Source organism: Hyperolius riggenbachi, chromosome 3 (genome assembly GCF_040937935.1).
Source record: "Hyperolius riggenbachi isolate aHypRig1 chromosome 3, aHypRig1.pri, whole genome shotgun sequence".
Taxonomy (NCBI): Eukaryota; Metazoa; Chordata; class Amphibia; order Anura; family Hyperoliidae; genus Hyperolius; species Hyperolius riggenbachi.
Genome location: NC_090648.1, coordinates 334,492,902 through 334,517,808, shown reverse-complemented (window position 1 = coordinate 334,517,808; position 24,907 = coordinate 334,492,902). Strand labels below are relative to the sequence as shown.

Here is a 24,907-nt window from a genome sequence, read left to right as displayed (position 1 = left end):
CCAATGGAAAGGTAACGGGGGTGTTGACGTGACGTCACGAAAGGACAAATTCATTAGGCCTGGAGGACGTTCTGTCTCTGTTAGCCGGGTGAGGGCCGAGTGAGCGCCATCTTCTTGGTGAGTAGGCCAATGTGCGCTGGTAATGGGGGCGGTGTTGCCTTACACGAGGGTCCTCTATAATGGCGGCACTGTCACTGGGAGTTCATGAGGATTCCAGGTGACATCTGATCTGTATGTGTGCGGGAGACACATAGCCTGTGTGTTGTGCATTGTCCGCACGCCCTTCACTGCCGCAGAGGGCAATGGTTGCCGCCGAAGGGGCTCGCTCTAGTCTCCCCATAACTGCATAGTGACAGCGAGGCCGGGGCAGCATGTGCTGTGTGCTCTGCAGAGGGCTCAGCATCGGACCTCGCCTGTCTACTGGGCCTCCCTGCCTATCTAACGGCATCTCAGCAATGGCTGACGGGGACTGACCGGCTGCTGTGTTGTCGTTGTGGATTGAAATATAGTAGAAGATAACTAACTTTTCCGTTTTTTTGGGGGGGCACTTTAATCTGTAGGAAGAACGTAAAGGAATAAAAACCTATTGCCAAATTACTGCAAAAATCACGATTCCTGTTTAGCAGGCCTCTCTTTAACTATATTTTTTTATATATTGATTTTAAATTATCATTTATTTTATGACTGACTAAAAATCAACAGTTCCACTGAGCCGGTGTTTCCAACATTTTAGCATACATAATCAAAATGGCATACTTTTTTAAAGTAATCTCTTTTGTTGAATCTATGTCCCCCATATTAATATAACATTCATTCAAAGCATGCATGCATGCATGCAGAGAGAATAATGTGATCCTTTACAGTGCAGAGGTGTGAACAGGAGCATAGAACTGTATGAGCATTGAGCTCATATGTAGAATTTTTCTGCAATGCATCTATATAATGTGAATGCATTTTTGAATCCAGTCTTCCAATGCAGTGTTCTCCCCAGGCTATTTTAGCCAGGTGCTCCACCCAGCTAGTTTTGGTGCGCACCCGGCTGTCATCGGCTCACCTTCTCCTATGCTGTAAGCAGAGTTGTGCACGGAAGCACCGGCCTTGCATTCTCTCATCTCGCCGCACCTAGCTACTTTTTCATGCCACCCGACTGGGAAAAATTTCTGGGGAGAATGCTGCAATGGGGGCATGCACACATTTTTAAACTGTACAGAATTCACGGTGGTATACCGGTTTGACATATGCTGTTGCTATGGGGAGGATGGATGACAACAAATTTGACTCCTCCCACCAGAATCTGCTCTGTCTTTTTTTTTTTTTTTCACGCCCCCGTCACTCTTTGCTTACACATAGGAACCATATGTGTTCAGTGATCTCCCCAGAAATTTTTTCCAGCCGGGTGGTATGAAAAAGTAGCCGGGTGGTGGAAGGTTAGGTCGGGTAGGTGGGGAATCGCGTGCCCCCCCCCCATTCCCCCCAATAAATTGACAGCCTAGGCTCTGTCTTTTGTATTGGAATCTCTTAAAGGGATACTAAACTGAAAAAAAATAGACTACCGGTAGTTACTTGGGGCTTCTTCTAAAGTCGTCCTGCTCCATGATCGCCATTCCACACTGCTCTGTTCCTTAGCCCCGCAGCTCCTCGATCATGCTCCTGTGACCAGGAGTGTTTTGCCCATGCGCAGTAGCAATTTTTAGTTACTGCGCAAGTGCAAAACGCTACCGGTAACGGGAATGTGGTGGAGGAGGCGGGTGACATGTGGCTGTGCATGCAGCGTTCACAGCACAGCGATGCGGAATGACTGCAAGGGAGAACTAAATCCCCATGTAACCACTCTGTGCCTCTGTCTGCCATTGCCCTGGGTGAATCTGTGGCTATCTGTACTCTGGCTCACCCCCCCCTCCAAACTGCAGCTCCCTCACACCAGTGACACTCACTTCTGGCATCAATCAGGGCTGGGGAAGGCAGTGGCAGGACTGGAGAATTGTGGGGTCAAAGGGTCAAGCATCCTAATGTTCTTGGGGGGGGGGGGGGGGTATTGTAGCCAGCGAGATTACACAGAGAGATTACACACGTACATGCTGCTGCTGGGACAAGCACAGGGAGAGGACAGCGTCTGGCTGAATATGCCACAAACATCAGAGCTGCGCGTTATCTGAGTACAGGGAGAGGAGCAAAGCGTCTGGCTGGACATTCCAGAGCCGCGCTTCCTAGCTCATGTAAGCTTCTCGTACAGGGAGAGGAGGAGGACAGCGTCTGCAGGACCTTCCGAGAGCCGTGCTTCCTCTCTTCACTCCCAGCTCATATGAGCTGCGTGACGTCTCCTGCATTCCCCGCCCCTCCACACAACTGCCGGAAGCTGAGGAAGTGGGCGGAGATGGTGTCTGAGTGACAGCGGCTGGCTGCAATGATACAGCCACCGCTGATCACTGATGAGCCGCACAGAATGGGATAATTTTACCTGCCACATTACGAACGCATAGATATGCGGCAACGCGTATTTTTGTATGTGTTGCGGCCCGCAGTAGAGCTAATTTCAGTCGGGATGGCGGAAAAAGCTACGCGTGGCCAGTCCTGATGGGCCTGTCGGCAAAAACTAAACTAGCTGGCAGCGGGGGACCAGAGGATTAGTGAGTGGCTGCGAGGGCACAGGACCCCCCCCCCCCCCCCCCCCCCCTCTCCCATAGTTGCCTAAATAAATTATATACATATAAAAAATGACCAATGCATAGTTACCTCAGGGACTGTACTTTTTTAATATGTGTGTCAAAAGGGTATATTAATGTAGTTTATGACATTCTGGGCCTGTAAGTAGTGATGAATGCAAAATTGAAAAAAATACACCTTTTTATTTCCAAATAAAATATTGGTGCCATAAATTGTGCTAGGGAAATATTTCAAACATTTTAATAACCAAGACAAATAAAATAAAATGTATGGGTTTGAACTACGGTAGCATGTATTTTAAAAAATGGCCAAAAACCGTTTTTTTTTTTTTTTTTTTTTCCAGTTTAAAGGGGTTCTGTGGAGTGTTGAAATAAACAAAAACTGACACTTACCTGGGGCTTCTATCAGCCCACTGTAGTTGCCATGTCCCGTGCCATCCTCCTCCGATCACTCGTTCCCTGCCGCTGGTCCCAGTCTAATTACGCGTCTGCACGGCCACACGCGCGCGCGCGTTCGCGTCTCTGAGAACCTACTGCACAGGAGCAGTACAAGAGAACCTTGTATTGTGCTTGCGCAGTAAGCTCCCAGAGACGCGAGCAGGAGCGTGCACTATTCGTCGTCTTGGACAAATAATTGCCTGGTGGCGGGGAATGGGTGATCGGAGGAGGATGGTGCGGGACATGAAGCTACAGGGGGCTGATAGAAGCCCCAGGGAAGTGTCAGGTTTTTTTGTTTCAGCACTCCACAGAACCCCTTCAAAATGCATTAAGAATAAAATGATTCTTAGCAAAATGTACCACCCAAAAAAAGCCTAATGGCGAAAAAACAAGATATCGATTGTTTAATTATAAGTAGTAATAGTTACATGCGAATGAATGGAAGGAGTGATGAAAGGTGAAAATTGCTCTGGTACAGAAAGGGAAAAACCCATCAGAAGTGAAGTGGTTAAAGTCTCTTCATGACTTTGTTTTGATTTTGCCAGTCACAGTTTTCTGTAACACAATTTTTGTGTCAATCCCCTAGCTGCCGAAATGTATTCCTCCGTTGCACAGCTAGCCCGGACAAACCCGTTCAATGCACCACATTTCCAGCTGGGACAGGAATGTGTGACTTCAAGAAAAAGCAACACTCACCAGATCCAACCTGCCCGGCGCATTGCTGCTGCGGCAACTGTAGAGGAAGGTGAGTGCAAGTAAATGATTTGAAATTTAAGATAGTACTTGTACTTTGTTTCTATCTTGAAAGTATCAATGGTAAGATTGTAGGCTCTTGATATTTTACTCCTGAATGTGCGCTGAAGTACAGCTTGACCTAGTTGTATTAAAAGGTTGTGTAATATGTTTTTAGTGCATAGATATTGCATTTTGAGTTCAGTACTATAACTGGATCTCTACTGTTATATACTGTTCTCAAGTCCACAGTTACAAAATCCCACTCCAGCACAAATTTTCTAGCTGTGTAGGCACTTAGTTGCAGCGATTCTTCCTGTCTACACTGTTTAGATTTAAGGTGGCCATATATTCATCAATTTTTCCTCATTTGATTCCTTGCAGGTTTGATTCATCTGATGGGAATAGACTCCCCAAAATGACAGATTAATTTTTATTTTATGTTTTTCTCTTTCTGAAAATCTGTTGAAAGGATGGAAAATTTTAGGTGGGGCAAGATCGGTGGCCTATAGCTTTGCACTGCATTAAACAGTACAACTCTGCAGTTTGACTTTTTTTAATTTTTTTTCAATACATTCCCGGCTAGAATCTGTTGGAAATTGAAGTGTAAGACTAGATTCCTTTTGCATTGATCCTTTTCAGAAAGGAATCTGTTATTTTGGAACATGGAGTAGAAATTCTGTAAGGGCGCGATTCCACTAGAGCGGCGTGCGTCTGCGAGACGCGAGGTGGCTCTTCCGGGTCTGCGGGGAAAGCAGACGAAACCCATCAGCCGTGCTATGCACGGCTATGGGATCCGCTGCCTCCCGCGCCGATTCGTATGGAAAAGCCGGCCGAATCGGTAGCGATTCGGCCGGCATTACCATTGCACCCTATGGCAGAGTTTCCCCGCACTATTCGCCTGTGGGGAAACTGCGGATTCGTGGCGGTTTCCGCTTAAGTGGAAGCGCGCCCTCAGTGTATAACCAATTTAAAGGAAATCTTAACTAAGCCAGAAAAAAAAAAGTTTCACTTACCTGGGGCTTCGAAGGTGCTTTGGCGACTGGCCAGTTGCTGAAAGTGAAACTGACCCACAGCTCGGACCGTATGATCGGTGAGTGACTGCAGGCGGCTGGTAAGTGGGTTGTTTTTTTTTTTTTTTTTTTTTCCCGGCTAGGCTAAGGTTCCCTTTAGTGTTTTTTTTTTTTTTTTTTTTTTTTTTTTTTTTTTGTCCTCAAGACTGATCTGAGTGTAATTTTGAATTTTATTAAGGTATGTTAAGAATACAGGGGCTGAATTGTTGAAATGCACCTGAGAGAAATGGAGGCTGAACTATGTATTTCCTTTATAAATAATGGCTCTCCTGACAAGCATCTGCCTGTAATACTTTTATCTATTGATCCTGAAGAAGCAATACATATCAGGTGCTCTGACCCAAGTTTAACCAGATTAGCCACATGCTGCTTTCATGTGTGCAAGTCAAACACTACTGCTAAGTAAGGGCTAGTTCACACTGGGCATTTTTTTTTTCAGCGCTTTGCTGATTGACGTCAATCGGCAAAGTGCTGCTGCTAATGTATCTCTATGAATACCTTCAGACTGCAATTCGATCACACACTGCATGCAGCTTTTCTGGGGTGATTGCGCGCTGATTCTCGTTCTATTTAATGGGAATCAAAAGCACAAATCGCATTTTATTTTTTTTTCACCCACTGAATAACAATCGTGGGGAAGTGCTGAATGTGAATCAGCCCTAACTGGTATTGTTTAATTGGAAATAAATATGGCAGCCTCCATATCCTATTAGTCCAGGTTCCTTTTAAAAGGAACCTGAGGTGTGAGACCTATGGCAGCTGCCATATATATTTCTCTATTAAACAATACCAGTTGTCTGGCAGTCCTGTTGATCTTTCTAGTCAGTAGGGCCTAAATCGCACACCTGAAACAAGCATGTGGCTAATCTTGTCATATACATCTGATCTGCAGGTTTGTTAAGGGTCTATGGCTATAAGTATTAGCAGGACAGCCAGGCAATGTGCATTGTTTAAAAGGAAATATTGTCAGCCTCCATACCCCCCCTAGGTTAGTTTTTTAAGTGGTTCCAAAAAAGACTGGAGGAGTCTTACTCCTCCAGATAGTTACTGCTGATAAGGTAATAACTTTTGACTGCCCCTATCAGCTTCCCCACTCAGTTTTATTTGCATTGAAAAAATCTGCTCCAATACCTCGTAAATAATAATTTTTAAATGTTATATGAACCTAAAAATGCTAATTTGTCCATTTTAATTAAACAGAGGAATATAGCTGTGCTTATGGATCTGCAAAATTCTTTGTTCTTTGTGGCTTTGGTGGAATCATTAGCTGTGGTACAACACATACTGCAGTGGTCCCATTAGATCTGGTTAAATGCAGAATTCAGGTTTGTCTCTACTTGCATGTCAGAGTGGTTGTTTAGTGTAAACAAACTAATGTTGACTAAACAGAGTTGTTTTCTTACTAAATACTGTGTGACTTGTGCATGTTTTAAAAAATAAAAAAGCATGGTGTTTGATTTGTTCATGCAGGCGAATACAGTTGTGAATACGGTTCCGCAACATTTTATGCTTACTGTGGCTTTGGTGGCATCCTCAGTTGCGGTATAACTCACACTGCAGTCGTACCTTTGGATCTGGTGAAATGTCGTATTCAGGTGAGCGCGTTAAACCAGTGTGTTAAAAGTTTTTGCTTAAGAATTCCTTTATAGGGCTACATGGCCAAGAACAAAAAGGGACCAGGACAGTGGCATCACATGTCATCCGCATGTTGTATCGCATAGTCAATGAAAAGTATTCTTCACTATTAACTATGACCTCAACTTTCTTTATGTACAATTTGCGGGTGTGACCTTACAAGGACAGACCCGGTGTTCTTGGCATGACTGTCTTTCATACTTTTCCTTTACCCACTTTGTCCTCCTTGACTTAGTTCTACGTCAAGGAGGACATGCGCTCCCGGCCGTGGATTCGTTAGCACAGGAATCAATGAATCGGGCCATGGTGCTTGATCACTGATTCCTCTCCCCCGCAGAAAAAGCGACATCTTCTTCTCTTGGAAGCTTTGCTTTTTCTGACTCCTATGTCCCTCTGAGCATACATTGTACGCTTAGGCCCCGTTCACACTTGCGGTTTAGTAAAAACCGCACCGGATGTCCGGGTCGCACCGTATCCGGACCTGATCCGTACGGTTCCTATCCGGATCCGGTCCGTTTGCATCCGGTTTCCGTGCGGTGTGAACACGGTTGCGGTCCGGATCCGGTTTCTTAAGGAGATAACATCCTTTTAATTACCTGGGGTCTGGGAGGTCAGCAGAAGGGTCTGGGGTCATTGTTGGAGACAGGTGGACGTGTGGAGACCATCCGTGGATACAGAGACTGCAGTTGGGACCATGGATCCAGGCATTTTTTACTCGTAAACCTGGGAATTCTCTCTGTTGTTCGCCTCCTTCAGACATATCAGACATGTTGCTGGCAAAAAGAGCTCCAGCATGAAATTGCTGCTGCCCCACTCTTCGCTGGGCCCATGTGGTCCCCATCCAAAATGCATAGGAAGTGGGGTAGAACGTCCGGTTTTTGTAGCCAGTGTGTTGTGCGCTCTCCGGCTCTCATTGCTTTGTATTGGCCGGATGGTGCAGTCCGGCTCCGCTCCGGATACGGCTGCCGGAGGAGCCGGACCAAAAAATAGCGCATGTTGGAACGGACGCCGGAGTCCGGATCCGGTCCGGCTCCGGTCCGGCAGAACGGACGCATGTGAACGGACGCATAGGCTTTCACTGCCATGCCGTGCGTCCGTTCCGTCCGTTCTGAAAGCGGTCCGGCTCCGGCACGGCGATTCCGGACGGCCACCGCTAATGTGAACCGGGCCTTAGTGACATCATGTAAACAAACTCAAGGTTGCCATCTTGTGGCCAAAAAGTAAAACTACCATCTAAAAGTAAAAAAAAAAAAATTAAAATACACATTTCCCCTAATCAAACACTATTTACATCCCACCCTCCCAAAAATACCCACATAAAATGTTTAATAAAAAAAAACCACAAATATTTACTTAAAGGACTTCCGAGGCCAAAATCTGCCCCCAAAATGTAAAAGTTAACTACCTGCATGACTTTGTATGGCACAGAGGACGCCGTCCGCGCCCTCCGTGCCGTTCCGCTGGGTCCCCGCCTCTCAATATGACCCCGAATGGCTCCCGACCCCACGGCCAGGGTCGGGCTCTGCTGCCTGTATAAAGATGGCCGCGGCTGCGCACTCCGTATGGCCGCTACTGCGGTTGCGCAGCACTAGAGCCAACCCCCGATCCACGCAACAGGCTGTTTCCTGGAAACTGGTGCTGCTGCAGCCAGCAGCTAGGCCCTGCTCTGTGCTCTAGTCTCTAGTTACCTGTGCTCTCACCTGTCCTACTCTACTGTACTACTTCTGTGTTAGATAGATTATTGTACTATTTTGTAGTTAGCAGGCCCAGCTTTACTGCTATACCTGTCCTGTATCTGCTCTCTGTAATCTAGCCACACCTCTTCTATTGTTAAGCTAGATTCTTCTATTGTTTAGTTAGTACTGTAGTACTGCAGTCAGTGCTAGTAGTTGTTAGAGTAGTAGTACTACTGTGTTAGCTTTCTACAGAACTGCTGTGCTGTGAGCAGTGCCTTTGTGACAGTGTGCACTAGTGTCTTCTCCTCTGCTGTCTGACTGGCACGTGCCACATCCGACATGCTCCTGGCACACGTTACACCTGCTGCTGCTGCATTGCCCTGCTCTCTCACCGCCAGGGTACCACAGGCCACTGATACCACCTATATTTAACCCAAAACACAATTGCTGCGTAATTTTTTGGAGGTGTCTGGGGTGAAAACTGTCATGTCCCGGTTGTGCGGTTGGACTTTGGACACAATGTGGGCTGCACGACTGCTGTCTGGAACCTAGGCCAGATGTTAATTTACAGCTATTTTTTTTGTTTTTGAAGCAATTTAAAGGCCACTTCCGTTTTTTTCTATCCGGATATCCGAATTTGCCCGGATAGCTCCGGATACTGTGGTCGGATATCCGATTTGCATTTGGATATCCGGCGCGGATCGGATATCGGGGTATCCCGATCAGGATTTTGAAAAGGGGTATCCGAGCATCATTGTGTGTGTGTAATTTTTTTTTTTTTTTTTTTTTCTTCTTTCTTGTAAATAGTGATGGATGCAAAACGGAAAAATGCTCTCTTATTTCCAAATAAAATATTGTCGCCATACATTGTGATAGGGACATCGTTTAAACGGTGTTATACCCGGGACAAATGGGCAAATACAATACGTGGGTTTTAATTATGGAGGCATGTATTATTTTAAAACTAGAATGGCCAAAAACTGACATTTTTTCAGGTCTTTTTTTTCTTCTTGCTGTTAAAATGCATTTACAGTAAGGTATCTCTTAGCAAAAATGTACCACCCAAAGAAAGCCTAACTGGTGGCGGAAAAAACAAGATATAGATCAGTTCATTGTGATAAGTAGTGATAAAGTTATAGGCTAATGAATGGGAGGTGAGCATTGCTCGGATGCATAAAGTGAAAACGACCGAAGGCTTAAGTGGTTAAAATAACAATGAGAGACCAGAACTGTTAGGTGGACCTGTGTCCACCTGTATATGGAGAGAGCTTTTGGTAAAAATCAGTTTAGTAAGGCAGTAAAGTCGCTGCCTCCCTAACTGATCTCCTACCATTGGCCCAACTGTCACTAAACCAATGCCCAACAATCCTGTCATTAAGATCATGTGACTAGACAGTGGTGAAAGTTAGCCATTGAAAGTAGCTCAATGAGGCCACAATCTAAACTACAGGCCTGAGTCTGTCTCTCCAAAAAAGCAGTTTTTTAGGAGGGGAACTGTCAGTGGAGGTTATTGAGCCTGCTGTAATAGTGTGTGTGTGTGTGTGTGTGTATATAATTTTTTTTTGTGTGTATGTAGTGATGGGGGACAGATTTGGCTACACAAACATTTTTGGAGAATTGTTTGTGTAGTCATTAGTCACTTTGCTAAACCTGTATGCAGGTATTCTTATCCATTAAGTAGTGGTAGCTTCCTAGTAATGTGAGCCCAGCCCTTTTCCCATGACACACTACCAATCCAGACCTTTGGTAAATATGTATTTCATAATTCATTTTGAGTACACCTCCCAACTACTAAACTAAAACTACTAAAATGTGAAGAAAAAAAAATCTAGTTTACTTTTATTGATCTAAGTCCCCGTATGAAAGACTGATGCAGTCTAAGACTGCTGTCTTTAACAAAGCCCATACATTCACGTCCACGCATTACTTCAGTTTTGGGTAGTAATATGCATACGGAATATATATCTGCGAGGACATCTTGTGACCAAATAGTGAAATTGCATGTATAAACATTTCAAACTTTTTGTTTTCTTTTTTATAATATGAACCCCTTACCTCCCACACTCCAATAGTTGCCCCAAGAAAAGTATTTGTGGTTTTTTTTTTTTGTTTTTTTTTTGTTGTTTTTTTTGTGTTTTAAAAAAAAACAAAACGGTTACCTTAGGGACTGAACTTTTTTATTTTTTTACACCTTCCTGGCGGTGTTGACGAGCCTGGCTCGTCCAGCAGAAACATGCTGAAAGCTGTAATGATGAGCTGAGCTTGTCAATACCGCCAGGAAGATTTCCTGTTTGTCTGCCCCGCCGACTTCACTTTTCCCTCATCAGAGGGATTCCCCAGGATGGCTGGATGCCTGACTGCACGCTGCGGGTAGCGATCTGTGCTACCCCCAGCGTGCAGAACTAGCATCCAGCCACCCTGGAGAATCCCTGGGCAGCGGGGCAGAGTTCTGCAGGACTGGCGGGGGGCTTCCCTTTCTGTATGGGAGTTGTCCCTCCTTCTGTGCGGGCCTGGCGGAGGCTCCCCCTCTATGCGGTGGGCGGCTGTACGGGCTGGTGGCCAGGCGGGGACTCTACCCTCTATGGAGGGAGTCCCCTTCTATGTGGGTGGCCTCTCTCCCTCCTTCCATCTCCTCTCCCTCCCGATCCCCTCTTCTTCACCAAGCCTCGTACTGTAACTACACAGAGGAGACTTCGGTGATGGAGGAGGAAGTGCTTCTGCCAACGCTGGAGCGCCCTCGTGTGAGTAGACCTCAAAGGGCTTCAGATCGGGCGGTTTGCAGGAGGGGATCGAAAGGGAGAGGAGATGGTAGGAGGGAGGGAGAGAGGCCCCCCATAGAGGGGGGGGAGTCCCTGCCTGGCCACCAGCCCATACAGAAGGGACCACCCCGCCCACTTCATAGGGGGGAGCCCCCCATAGAGGGGCTTCAGAGATGGTGGGAGCAGGAGAGAATCGGGAGGGGGAAGACTACATCTGGCTACACACCCAGCTCCCTATACACCTGGCTACACATCTGGGTCTTATACTCAACATTGGCGTGCTGATCCCTCGTCACGATGGCTTACCAAGTGCCTTCTTCCATGTCCCTTGGCGGATTTTACTTCTCCCTTGGCGATGACATGTCCCCCACCGATCGGCGTTGACACCAGGGTTACACAGCGTCATCAACCTCTTGCAGCAAACACTTTTTTTTTTAATTTTTTTTATTGAATTCAATACCATAACCTGTATTGAATTCAATATAAAAAAATTGATTGCAAAAAAAAAAGTTGAAAATTATTGGAAATTAATTGAAACACTTTTTGCATGGAAATCCTGGGGAAATTGAACGCCAGGGTGGTATGTCAAGAGGGTATATTACTGTTACTTTTTAAATAATGGGCTTGTAAATAGTGACTGACCCAAAACTGAAAAGACCTACCTTAAAGCGGACTCAAACCAAACATTTTTTTTTTTTTTTCAATTCAAAATATTTAGTTGCACCACTCTGACACATACAAAGATAAATAAACACTCCTTCAAGCCTATGAGCATTTCAGTGCATGCTTTTCACCCTTCTCTTTTCATAACAAGGGTTATACAGATGGTAGCCATCAGCAATTCATCCCTTGCTGGACACCTCCTACTCGACCAGTCTGCCGGATTCTGTCCCGGCAACATGGGAGGGGTTCCTCCAATAAATGTAAAATATTTTATTTGTCGTCATCATGTAGCTGTAAAAAGGCTGCTATTTATTATAATTTAGAAAAAAGATTTTATTTCTAAAATCTTGTATTTTTAATTTGGGTCCACTTTAAAGGGAACCTAAACGGAGGATATGGATTTTACCTTTTTAAAATACCAGTTGTCTGACTCTCCTGCTGATCATGTGTCTCTAATACTTTCAGCCACAGCCCCTGAACAAGCATGCAGATCGGGTGCTCTGACTGGATTAGCTGCATGCTTGTTTCAGGTGTGTCATTCAGCCACTATTGCAGCCAAAGAGATCAGTAGGACTGACAAGCAACTGGTATTGTTTAAAAGGAAACGCCCATATCCCTCTCAGTTTAGGTTACCTTTAATTTCCAAATAAAATATTGGCGCCATATATTGTGATAGGGACATGATTTAAAACTGTGTAATAACTGGGACAAATGGGCAAATAAAATACGTGGGTTTTAATTATGGTAGCATGTATTTTAAAACTATAGTGGCTGAAAACTGAGAAATAATTTTTCCATATTTTTTTTTCTTTCCCAGTTTAAAATTTCAAATTCATTCTTAGTATAATGTACTACCCAAAGAAAGCCTAATTGACAGAAAAAACAAGATATAGATCATTTAATTGTGATAGTTATTGGCGAATGAATGGGAGGTGAAAGTTGCTCAGCAGTATGAGGTGAAACACTGAAGGCTGAAGTGGTTAAACTTGCACATTGCTTTTGAGGGATGACTGGCGTAAGTCAGGCGAATATGCACATATAGGTAGCTTAAGATGATATTTTAATAATTGCTGCCTGCGGCATGGTACGGATGTTTCACTGCTTTTTAAAGCCCTTTCCACATGGACGGCTGCATCCAGCAGCTATAAGTTGCACACATAGTGCTTTGCACAGGAAGTGACAGGACATGTGTACTATTTATGCATATCTGGATATGGTGACAGCCACACCTAGACACGTCAGGAGGCTGGTTCCTGTTATACTGCAACTGCACTATTTCAGCCACGTGTGGTTACAAACCCTGCCTTTTAACTGCATTAAATTGCATCTAGAAAGCACTTGTTGGCAGTCTGGTCAGTGTGAACTGTATGGCAAGTGCGTAGTTCAACTGTCTGTGCTAAAAAGACCCTAAACATCTACACAAATGCATGCTATGTCTAGTGATTGCATTACTGATCTGATGGCATTGTTTTTAGTTAATGTCTCTATTAAAACAGTTTCGTTTAAAGGGAAGGTTCCAAGCAAAATAAAAAATGAGTTTCACTTACCTGGGGCTTCTATCAGCCCCATGCAGCCATCCTGTGCCCTCGTAGTCACTCACTGCTGCTCCAGTCGGGCCACATTGCCTACATTTTTACGCATTCCCTCTAGTGCAGGAACATTAACACATACGTTTTTACGCGTTACTAGTTCAATGCATAGATTTTTACGCATTGAACCAGTAATGCGTAAAAATGTTTGTGTTAATGTTCCTGCACTAGCGGGAATGCGTAAAAATGTACGCAATGCGTCCCGCCGACCTGCCAGCGGGGGACTGGAGCAGCAGTGACTACGAGGGCACAGGATGGCTGCATGGGGCTAATAGAAGCATCAGTTAAGTGAAACTCATTTTTTTTTTATTTTGCTTGGACGTTCAATTTAAACTGGTTGGAATCTATTAATAACTATTTCAGGAAGTGGAAGCTGTCCTAGCATAGAAAAGTAGCAAGCTGCCAGTTGGTGTTGCATCAGCTTCCAGCTAATTGATCGGCGGTTGGCTGCTTTTATCAGCTAGCGTGTTTTCAGTTTCCCCTGGGGATTGGACATTTACAGGCTAGGAAAGTGTTTTTACTGCTTATGTTTGATATGATACAAAACAGATTTTACAGCAAATCTCTGTCATATGGCCTCAATTCACTAAGCAGTTTTGACTAGTCTACAGATGGGGTTTTTAGTCTACTGATGGTTTGGTGGAATTTGTTAGACCTGGTCTAACATTCAGGAATTACATAATTCACAATGGCCAACAAGAAGTAACCACGCCCACTTTTTCTGACAGATTAGACCAGCTGATTTCTGTTGGTAAAGTAATTCTGTGCGGTATTTTAGATGCGAGGATGGAACCTTTTGCCTTAATTATGCAGGAATTGTATGCAGAGGAGAGCTCATTAGAGAAGGATGTCAGTCATAGCTACTCGTTTGTGAATTGCATCTTTTGATCATTTCCCCATGCTTTACTGACCTAATTATCAAATGTTTTATATCAGGCCTAAAACAGGTCTAAAACATCTGGTAATAGTGAATTCCCCTTTGATGCAACTGACCACACCATCAGAAGACTACAAAAAATATGTAGACTAGTCTAAAATGCTTAGTGACTTAGGGCCTTAGAAGGAAATCTATACTTCAGTGGCCAGTCGCTGGATGCTCTAAAGGCTTTCCAGATCGTCCTTGACATCACTGCTGTTCCCTGGTATTATTATTCTTTGCAGCCTCACACCCCTCTGTAAGAATGCAGGTGCGCTGCCTGTATGGACCTCCGCTACTGCACGGGCTGTACGGCTCAACCCAATAAACTTTCAAGATGCTTATATAGGATCACTGATGTCAGTAGCTCCGTACACACCTGGGTTTAAATATGCTGCGGCGCGCAAAGGTTGCGCTGGTTGAAAATCTAACATTCTTCTTGCGCGTGTGTGTACAGCAGCTGCTTGACCTCCAAAGGATCCAGTGTCTGCCAAGCAACCCCCGATCATGGCTGCATTCCCCCTTGCCCCATCATGTACGGCTTGTAGTCTTCACTTAGATACTGTGCATGGCTATCAGAAGCCTTGTTGCTCAGAACAAATCTCCTCAAATGTGCTAACATTTCACACTAAGTGCAAGTTTATTTTTTTGCAGTTTGTTCTTTAATAACAAAATATTTTAATGTTTTGAACACTGTAGGAAATGCGTAATCTGCATATCTAATTTTTGTTTCTCTTTAGGTGGATCCCCAAAAATACAAGAGCATTTTCAATGGCTTTTCAGTAACTCTTAAAGAAGATGGTGTTCGAGGCCTTGCTAAAGGTTGGGCCCCAACATTTATTGGATACTCCATGCAAGGATTGTGCAAGTTTGGATTCTATGAAGTCTTTAAAGTCCTGTATTCTAATCTTTTGGGAGAGGTACGGGTTTTTTTTGGCAGTTAAATACATGGTACACCACAATGTAATTTTCAGTCAGATTTTTGGGCTACTCTTCTTCCTTTTTTTTTTTTTTTTTTTTTTTTTTTCGGCAGCCCGATTACAAAATCAAAAATCTGATGGGACCTGTCGGAAATAATTTATGTGAACGTAAATCTGACAGAAAATTGCATCTTGTTACCAAGCATAATATAACTTTAACCTAGGGGTGTCAAACTCAAATACAAAGTGGGCCCGAAATTGTACACTGGGAGTTAGTCACAGGCCAACCTCAATGTCTACTGGCAACCTCGCTTCCTTATAAATTTCCCTGGTGTCTAATGGCCCCCCTCCAACCATTAGTTACCTGTGGCCTATTGGCTCTCCCTCCCCTATACAGTTCCTTAGTGTTTTGTGCTTTTTCCCTACCTCCCCCATGACTTCACCTGGTGTTCTAGAGCTTCACCTCCAATATAGCTTCCTTGGTGGTCTAGAGTGGGCCAAACCTAATGCAAAGTGGGGAAATCACTCGAGGGCCAAATTGGCTCCGAGGGGCAGATTTGGCCCACTGGCTCGGAGTTTGACATGTGTGCTTTAACCTGAACTTTACACAGCTGCACTAGGCTAGTACTAGGCTAGTACTGAACAGTTTAGCACTAGACTTAGGGCCAATTCACACTTAAACGTACCCTTTTGGGAGAATGGACACTGTCAGTCCTCACTAGGCTAGTTACCACATCTGCTTTGCCCATTTGTCGCTGCCGTGACATAAAATTTACATGCCTCATCGCCATTGCTCTCCCTCCTACACTGCCCGGTGGCCGGGCTTGGACTTCCATTGGGCTGCAAAAGACCAATAGGAAACCTCAGCAACAAGAAGAATTCTCATTGGTTCATGGTGGACCAATGAAAATTCTCAATTTTTTGCTTTGGAGAATTGGTCTAACGCAGCCTATGGAGAGCCCCATGCTCCTGCTGGCCTCTGGGCTGAGTGTAGATGGACAAGCGGCGGAGTGACAGATGATATGTGATTGGTATCATTGTTTCAAGCAGATGCAAAACAGACCAACGCATGCGCCTAGCAGATGTGTTTCGCTTTTGCTTCCACTTTTTATTTTGCATTGGCATTCAATTCTTCCACCCTGCCATGATGGAGTAGAGTGAGACCTAATGGTGTGTGATGGATAGAACTGCGTGAAATGGTGTGCTGCAGTCCTGGTTTAGGGCTGGTGCACACCAAAACCCGCAAGCAGATCCGCAAAACGCTAGCAGATTTTTAAACGCTTTTTTTTATTTTTATGAGGCGTTTTGCTAGCGTTTTGCGGATTGCTGCTGCGGTTTTCAGTATAGTAGATTTCATATATTGTTACAGTAAAGCTGTTACTGAACAGCTTCTGTAACAAAAACGCCTGCAAAACCGCTCTGAACAGGCGTTTTTCAGAGCGGTTTGCGTTTTTCCTATACTTTTGCATTTTTCGTTTCTGCAAAACGCCTGCCGCTCTGGTGTGCACCACCCCATTGAGATACATTGACCAAGCAGATCTGCAGCCGCAAGCGGATCTGAAAACGCCCAAAAAGCCGCTCGGTGTGCACCAGCCCTCAGATAGGATTTAAGTTTATTCCACAGATGGGAAGTGGTTACAGAATCCATACTTTGTTCTGCTGCACCACTGCACTATGCTTGTGTTCTAAGGAAATTGTGGTTCAAAGTGCTTTCTTATCATAGGCAGGTTTTTTACATTTGCCTAAGTCCTAATGTGCTATTCTGACTGTAAGCAACAAAATGTTGTACAGTCTTAAAAGTAAAGCAAGCAGTTAATGGCTTAGAATTTTTGAAAATTAAAACAAAAGTAACTGGAAGCCACTTGCTAGAGAAATGCCTCCATTCAAAATGGTGTGTTTGGCGCTTTGGGTGTACCATGGACAAACGTGTACAGGCAGGTATTAGCGAGAACTATACTTTGCAAAATGAGAAATCCTCCTGCAATCTGTGGTGGGTTGCAGGCTGTGTATACAGTGGTTAACTCAAGGCTGCCATACACTGTTCAAATGCCACCAGATCGAACAGCAGATAGATCCCTCTGTGATCGAATCTGATCAAAGAGGGATCTATTGGCTGCCTACACTGCAAACAGATTTTGAATCGATTTCACTATGAAATTGATTCACAATCTGTGGAGCTGCCGCCGCCCCCTCTCATACATTACCTGATCTGGCCGACTCTATTCCCCCGGTCTCCGCTCTGGGCTCAAGCTTCACTTTACTTCCTGTCGGAGGAAGTTTAAACAGTTGAGGGCGCTCTACTGTTTAAACTTCCTTTCGGGACAGGAAGTAAGTTAATGCCAGCCGGAGCCTAGCACAGCGGGGACACGTGCCGGCGGAACAGGTAATGTATTGCCACTAGCGTCGGACATTCGAACGCCGCTATCGACGCACTCCCGACCCGATGATCGAGCGAAATCTTCCGCGTGGACAGATCGACGGGAACGATCGATTTCGGACGGAAATCGATCGTTCGGTCAGCGTTTGCGCAACGATATATCGGCAGGAAATTGTGTAAGTGTATGGGCCCCTTTAGGCTGCACTTAATCTTCTGACACTTCCACCATCACAGCAGAAGTTCTGGTTTAGAAGGCAGAATTGTCAGCTGGAAAGCAAAGTGGAACAGATTGGGAGGCAGCAGCCTAGGTGAGTTAGCCCCTGCTGAGGCCCCATTCACACTTGAAAGGGCAAAACGCCGGCAATAACCGCCGGTGTTTTGCGGGAGTTTTTTTCTAATTTTTTTTTTTTTTTTTTCCCCCCGCTATAGTGTTTAGCGCTTCTATAGCGCTAAAGCGCGATCGCTGGGAAATCAGCCCGAAAATGATGCAGGCTACGCTTCGCATTTCACAATTTTGGGCGACTAGCGCAAATTGCCCTAGTATGAACAGGACCATGGGGTTTTATTACACTAGCGCTTTCAAAAGCACTAGCGTTTGAGAGTTTTACCAAACGCTGGCAAAACGCTCTAGTGTGAATGGGGCCTCACACAGACTGCAAAATGGTTCTCGCTCATCCCTAATCACGCTGCAATGCGATTGCATTTCAAACTAATTTCCACTACTGCGAATGAGCTACTTTACTCGGTACAAGAGCTCAATGGCATCCAAAATCTAGCAGAACAACGATTGCGCACAGGACAAAATTGTAACACAATTGTATCTCACAAATGGAAATGGACACTGCCATTTTCCTTAGTTTTACTGTACCCTGTGTTTTGCACTCCATTTACTATCCGAATCGGCTCACAAAATGCAGGGTAGTAGAAGAGTACTTACACGTACTAGTAGTTCTAATTTCTTGAAACCCTCCTAGATACTTGCTCACATTATTATACATTTTTTTTTTCCCTGCCTTGCCAAGTTTCTGAACACCAAATGTTTTTGTCAGGTTTGATGACCTTTCCATCTGTTTAAATCTGCCTACTCCCTTGTGCTGACCCTAACATTTTTTTCTAATTTTTACTATTGTAGGAAAATACCTATTTGTGGCGTACATCTTTGTACCTTGCTGCATCTGCTAGTGCTGAGTTCTTTGCAGATATTGCTCTGGCTCCAATGGAAGCTGCAAAAGTCCGTATTCAAACACAACCAGGATATGCAAACACACTACGACAGGCAGTCCCTAAGATGTATGCCGAAGAGGGAATTTGGGCGTAAGTTGCTGATTTTTTTTTTTTTTATTTTTTTTTTTATTTGCAGAAATGTAGTGTACTAGTCAGTAAATCTTGCTTATTACTATGATAAAGATGCTATAACTGATTAGTTTGAGGCCTCTCTTCCATGGGCAGTTAGCAGCTGTAAGAGTTTGAAAGGTATTTCACTGACTATTAACTGCTGCCTGGCAACTGCTTGCTGACCACACAGTTCAACTGTCCGTGGAAAGGAGGCCTTACTCTTATCCTGCAGTCTGTTCAACTAGCCAGCTAGCATTTTTCATCTTCGGTGGTTGCTACCGGTTTGTTTGTATTATTTGTGTTACCAGATATGATAAACATGCTCCCTTAGATCCACCTTTGTGGGTATTTAACTAGTTCTGAGTTCTGTTGGCTCTCTCCAGCAGTTCCAGTTCAGTGATACCCAGCAACTTTTTTGGTTGTACAGTCAAGGGTGCTTGAGTCATTGGCATGTGAGAATAATATACCTTCATATTGGCTATTAATGTTCTGTTGGCAGCGGTTTCAACTTCATGTTGTGCCGTTTTTCCCCTAATAGGACTTGGCTAATATGTGGACAGATAATCTTGGTGCTTTAAAGGAATAAATCTGTACTGTTTATATTTTCATGCTTCCTTGGCAAAAAGCGGTAACCGATTTTTAAATATTAGCTTTCTGCTCACCATTCTTATGGCACTGGGTTACTGCATATTGACCTGCTTTTAGGACTAATTTACACATCTGAGCTTCGCAGCACACATCTCAAGTGTGGTTTTCAGTAGTATCTGAAAGGTGAATTAATATATCTGGGACGTGCTCACAATGGACTACATCCCCCGGCATGTATTACAGTGGCTGGGGGCTCGTAATACCACGGTGGCCTGTCGCAGCTGCTTAATTTGTGGCACAGGTAGAAATAAAATGGAGGTCAACACATAGATGGGGTGGGCTAGGGAGTAGCTCCATGAAGGTAAGTAAATGCTTGCGGTGCCAACCACATTACCAAAGTTGCAAATAATAAAACACAACACCATGGTCTCCCATCCCCAACACAACACCATGGTCTCCCATCCCCAACCAGCACAGCAGGTAACGTAGGCAGCATACAGCCAGATCGTGCACTGTTCACTTCAATAGGAAATTGTGCAGAAATCAGATTGGACATGTTGGGAATAATCGATCGGACAGTAGATCTGTCAGAAAATTGCATTGTGTGTACCTAGCAGATTGTTTCAGATATAGGTGCTCAGGTCCCTTTTTAAGCAGACCTGAACAGAGAACTTCCTCTCTGCTCTAAAAGATGCACAACAGCATAACCTTTAAAGGACAACTGTAGTGAGAAGAATATGGAGACTGCCATATTTATTTCTTCTTAAACAATACCAATTGCCTGGCAGCCCTGTTGATCTATTTGGCTGCAGTAGTGTCTGAATCACACCAGAATCAAGCATGCAGCTAATCTTGTCAGATCTGAGAATATGGTCAGAAACATCGGATATGCTGCATGCTTGTTCAGAGGCTAGGGTAAAATTATTAGAGGCAGGGGATCAGCAGGACAGCCAGGCAACTGGCATTGCTTATAAGTAAATAATTATGGCAGCTTCCATATCTGTTTTCGCTTCAGTTGTCCTTTAAAGAAAAACATTTCTTTGTTACAGCTGATACAAATGCTGCAATAAATCTGCAGTGTGTACACTTCCTGCTTTCTTGGAAGCAGACATGTTAACATTCAGTGCTTTTTAAATGAGCTTATCTGCAGTCATGTGACACAAAGAGATCAAATTAGACAGGCTGAAGTTAAACTGTCTAAATACAGGGTGCATTTCTCTGTTTTCCTTCTGTCCTGTGCAAGAGTTCAGCTCCACTAAGTTTCCCCAGTGTGCAGGGGGGGGGGGGGAGGGGGGCAGCACTACAGACAGGATACAAAGCTGGGGCCAGCGAGAAACGCACACAGCAGGAGAAAAGTGCACAGGGGGCTGCCTTTTTACAGACAGCCTGTCATTAAACATGATCTGCATTGCTGTCTCCTCTGCCCCCAAAGCAAATAAATAAACATGCAGAGGTGTGAAGGGGCATCACTTCTCCTGATCTCCGTGTGACCCCCCCCCCCCCCTACTCGGGCATGTTGTTTACCTGCAGTCTGGAGGAGAAGGAAAGACTACGTGGCTCACATCTCACTCCTGGAAGCTGCTGCTGCTGTATTTTTTTTTTTTTTTGCTTTACTGTTCTGTTTTCATTGACGAGAGTGAGAGGCAGTGGGCACCGTTATAAATTACATTCCATTACTCGGAGAATCGGAGCAGAAGTCCCGCCCCTTACAACCCGCCCAGCCAATCCCTCCCTGTCTCACCAGAACACTTGAGCTGACAGGCAGAGGAGCGCTCCTGCAGTGTACAGCGTCAGCCTTTGCTATTGTGCGAGGCTGGCGCTGATTGAAACCAGGCATTGGAGCGAACCTATGTGAAGTTTACTAGAAGCCCCAGGCGAGCACATGCCAACAGGTGGGCGGGGCTTCAAATCAGCCAGGCGGCCCGCCCACCTAATTAGCCCTGGGGAGAACACTGCAGGTATAAAAATCCAGATATCACACAGCTGACATGAATCTAGTCCTTACTCATAGCAAATTACTGCAAACTTCTCATATGCCGGCCAGAAGATGGATCGTGGAACGCTCGTTGTCAGGAGGATGTTGCTGGATCATCTTCCTCAGTCGGGTGGTGAGTATTTAAAGTAGGCGAGATTAAAAAGCAATTTTTACTTAGGGCTTCTTCCAGCTCTAGATGTCTTCTGATTCCTTCGCCATAGCTCCGGTGTTCCCCGATTGTTCCGCTGGCTGCCCATAAAGCTCGTCAGCGATTCTGCGCGGGTGGGACAACTGGGACCACCAGAGCTGCAACAACGGACTGAAGACCTCTACGGACTGGAAGAAACCCCAGGAAAGTAAAAATTGCTTTTTAATCTCACCTCATGAGTTCTTCTAAGTACAGCGATCAATGTAATGCGTGCTACAACCTCTATCTTCTGATCTGGAGAGACTTTAAGCAATTAATGCCAAATGTGACACTAAATATAAACTACTGTAACTCCACAGGTTCTACAAAGGAGTTGCTCCTCTGTGGATGAGGCAGATCCCATACACCATGATGAAGTTTGCTTGCTTTGAACGTACAGTGGAAGCTCTGTATAAATATGTGGTACCCAAGCCACGAAGCGAATGCAGCAAGGGTGAACAGTTGGTGGTAACCTTCACAGCTGGTTACATTGGTAAGTTCTTAAAACTTGTCATTTGATCAATGGTATACATTTTGTTTTATATACCCTACATCTGTGACTAGACATGTTCTTAAAGCGGATCCGAGATGAAAAACTAACTATAACAAGTAACTTGTCTATATATCTTATCTAAAGTTTAGATAGTTTACACAGCAAATCTAGCTGAAAACAGCTTTAATAGAAAATGATTATTTCTTCCTGTGATACGACAGCAGCCATATTGTTTGTAAACATTACACAGACAGGCTTATCTGTATCTTGAGCACTCATCCTGTGAAAAAAACCTAATTTCCTCCCGCCCTCCCCTCTACCTCTGAAATCAATGGTTAGTAACACCACCTCCTCCTGCCCAGACTGAACTCCCATGAGCCCTTGCTACTGCCAAGGCTCTCTGAAAACCTGTGGGCGTGGTTTATTTAGTTTACAGGGAATTAGAGTATTAAAACAAAGTATTTAGCTTGAGGAATGCCCTATAAACAATAGGAAAGGAAGACAATTATGCAGTGAGTAAAAGTTCACCTCGGATCCACTTTAATATTTTGATGCAAGTGCTTTGTCTGCTAAAAGTGTTTCCATGTGGTTTGTGAATCCGTTGTGGTTCTGTCACAATCTACCATTTGGAGAATCGCTGAAATTGTTTCTGTATTAGGTTTGTCCTATGTATAAATCATAGAATTGAAAGGTCAGTTTATATATATTAACCACTTGGCGACCGCGCACTCATACCGCGCGTCGGCAAAGTGGCAGCTGCAGGACCAGTGACGCAGATCTGCGTCGCCGGCTGCAGGCTAATTAATCAGGAAGCAGCCGCTTCCTGTCAATTCACGGCGGGGGGCTCCGTGAATAGCCTGCGGGCCGCCGATCGCGGCTCGCAGGCTAAATGTAAACACAAGCGGAAATAATCCGCTTTGTTTACATTTGTACAACGCTGCTAACAGTAGCCGCAAACTTAATGTATGTGGGACTCCGCTCACATACATCGATGTCTACCGACATCGTGCGGAACTCACTTTCTACAGCATTTAACAGTAGCAGCATTGTACTGGATCAGCGATCCCCGGCCAATCAGCGGCCAGGGATCGCTGTCACATGACAGGCAGGAGCCTGTTAGAGGCTGCACAGGACAGATCCGTTCCTGTGCAGCCTCGGATCTCCGGGGAAGGGAGGGAGAGGGGGACTCCTGCAGTGGAGGGGGCTTTGAGGTGCGCCCCCACCAGCCACACGCAGGCAGGCGCGATCAGACACCCCCCCCCCCTAGCACATCATCCCCCTAGTCGGGAAAAAAGGGGGACGATCTGGTCGCTCTGCCAGGTGTTTGTTTGATCTGTGTTGGGGGCTGTAGATCCCACCCAGCACAGATCAGCAAATACAGCGCTGGTCCTTAAGGGGGGGGGGGGGGTAAAGGCTGGGTCATCAAGTGGTTAACAGGACTCTAGAATTTATAGTTGATGCGTTTTGGTTTTTGTTTTTTTTTAGTCTGGTTAAATGGCCTGTTAAATGTGAATAATTTTAAGATGAAACTAAGAAATCCCTCTACTAATTTTTTTTAGTTTGTATTGGCTTCCAGTAATTCTTGTTTTTAAGTCTCTTATTTGTGTTTTCTTTTAGCTGGTGTGTTCTGCGCCATCGTCTCCCACCCTGCTGACTCTGTGGTATCTGTCTTGAATAAAGAAAAGGGAAGCACTGCTGTAGAAGTCCTTAAACGACTTGGACCAAAAGGTATTTTCCATTTGTTAGTGAAAAACAGGACTATAGTCTCTTGCAAGTCCTATTTTGCCACTGCGATCTTACTTTTTTTTTTTTTTTTTTTTTTCCCCCCCCATTTGATATGGTTATAAATTTTTAGCAATAAAAATATATTTTGCATAGCTGAGCAGATGAGGTGCCAAAATGTCTAAACTATACTAAAAACTTTAAAACTGCTGGTAGTGGTGGCTTTACCTCACCAAACAGACTCGAAATTCAGCATAAATCAGACTTTATTCAAAAAGCTCCAAACGGCAACGTGTTTCACAGATGTTGACCTGCTTCTTCAGGTAATAAAAGGAACAACTTTGCTGAGCTCAAAGCCAGAATTGGCACCTCCTGCATAGCATTTTTCTTATGAATGCCTACTGATTGTAATTCACCATAAGCTTCCTGGCCATTGTAGCACCCCTAAATTCTATGTAGTAGAAGCTAAACAGAACTGTTTGAAGTAGTCAGGTGGAAGGATTAGTTAAATATGCACCATTTTCCATAAGCTTATGTATATATTTTTTTGTTTAACTTGCAGGAGTCTGGAAGGGGCTGACAGCCCGTATCATCATGATTGGTACCCTGACTGCTCTGCAGTGGTTCATCTATGACTCTGTGAAGGTCTACTTCAGACTTCCCCGTCCTCCTCCCCCAGAGATGCCAGAGTCTCTGAAGAAGAAGCTTGGCTTGACCCAATAAACATGGACATAAATACTAAGATTCAATGACACTTTAAGCTAAAAAGTTTTTATAAATCCAACCATGTAGGACTTGCCACTTCTCAGATGTAATTATTGGTTGTGTCCACTCTGCTTCATAGCCCACAAATGTATTTGGTTTTACCAATGTACCTATCTGTCTAAATAAACAGAAGATCCAGACAGAAGATGCCTTGTTAAGGATTTTGTCCCATTTAAGCTGATCTGCTGCTCTTAAAGATAAGAAGCTATAATTTTTAAAGGGAAAGTACTTCAATGCAAGTGCTAAGTACTGTAAGTGTTCAGTGTTACGTTCCAAGAACCTCATACTGTCAGTGTGTAATGTCAGTTTCTTGGACATGCTGTAGTAGTGGCGTAGCAGCTAGCTTCCATTGGAAGGAGCCAGTTGGAGGTCAGGTTATAAGCAGGTGTGTATATCGAAGC

At 44.5% G+C, this 24,907-nt stretch overlaps 1 protein-coding gene and 1 non-coding gene across 3 annotated transcripts; both read left to right on the top strand.

The window, feature by feature from the left end:
* Positions 1–24,651, top strand: SLC25A3 (solute carrier family 25 member 3). 2 transcript variants are annotated; one of them, XM_068276890.1, is made up of 8 exons: positions 1–117; positions 3,688–3,846; positions 6,107–6,231; positions 14,885–15,064; positions 18,574–18,755; positions 21,847–22,019; positions 23,637–23,747; positions 24,304–24,651. In XM_068276890.1, exons 2-8 carry the CDS (start codon positions 3,696–3,698, stop codon positions 24,462–24,464), a joined length of 1,083 nt encoding a protein of 360 aa, XP_068132991.1. In that variant the 5' UTR covers positions 1–117; positions 3,688–3,695; the 3' UTR covers positions 24,465–24,651. The 2 variants fall into 2 exon arrangements, with proteins under 2 accessions (XP_068132991.1, XP_068132990.1); XM_068276889.1 differs by lacking the exon at positions 6,107–6,231 and adding an exon at positions 6,377–6,501 and having other exon boundaries at positions 6–117.
* Positions 19,093–19,337, top strand: LOC137564864 (small nucleolar RNA SNORA53). The gene has a single exon (XR_011030927.1). It is a non-coding gene; the product is annotated as a small nucleolar RNA SNORA53 (small nucleolar RNA).
* Positions 24,652–24,907: the final 256 nt, after the last annotated feature.

What these genes read in the sequence shown, in the direction of transcription:
- SLC25A3 (XM_068276890.1), top strand. Translation starts at nt 3,696, where the DNA reads ATGTATTCCTCCGTTGCACAGCTAGCCCGGACAAACCCGTTCAATGCA. An exon ending in TGGTTAAATGCAGAATTCAG is followed by an intron (nt 6,232 to 14,884) that starts GTTTGTCTCTAC and finishes GTTTCTCTTTAG; the next exon opens with GTGGATCCCCAAAAATACAA. An exon ending in ATTCTAATCTTTTGGGAGAG is followed by an intron (nt 15,065 to 18,573) that starts GTACGGGTTTTT and finishes TTACTATTGTAG; the next exon opens with GAAAATACCTATTTGTGGCG.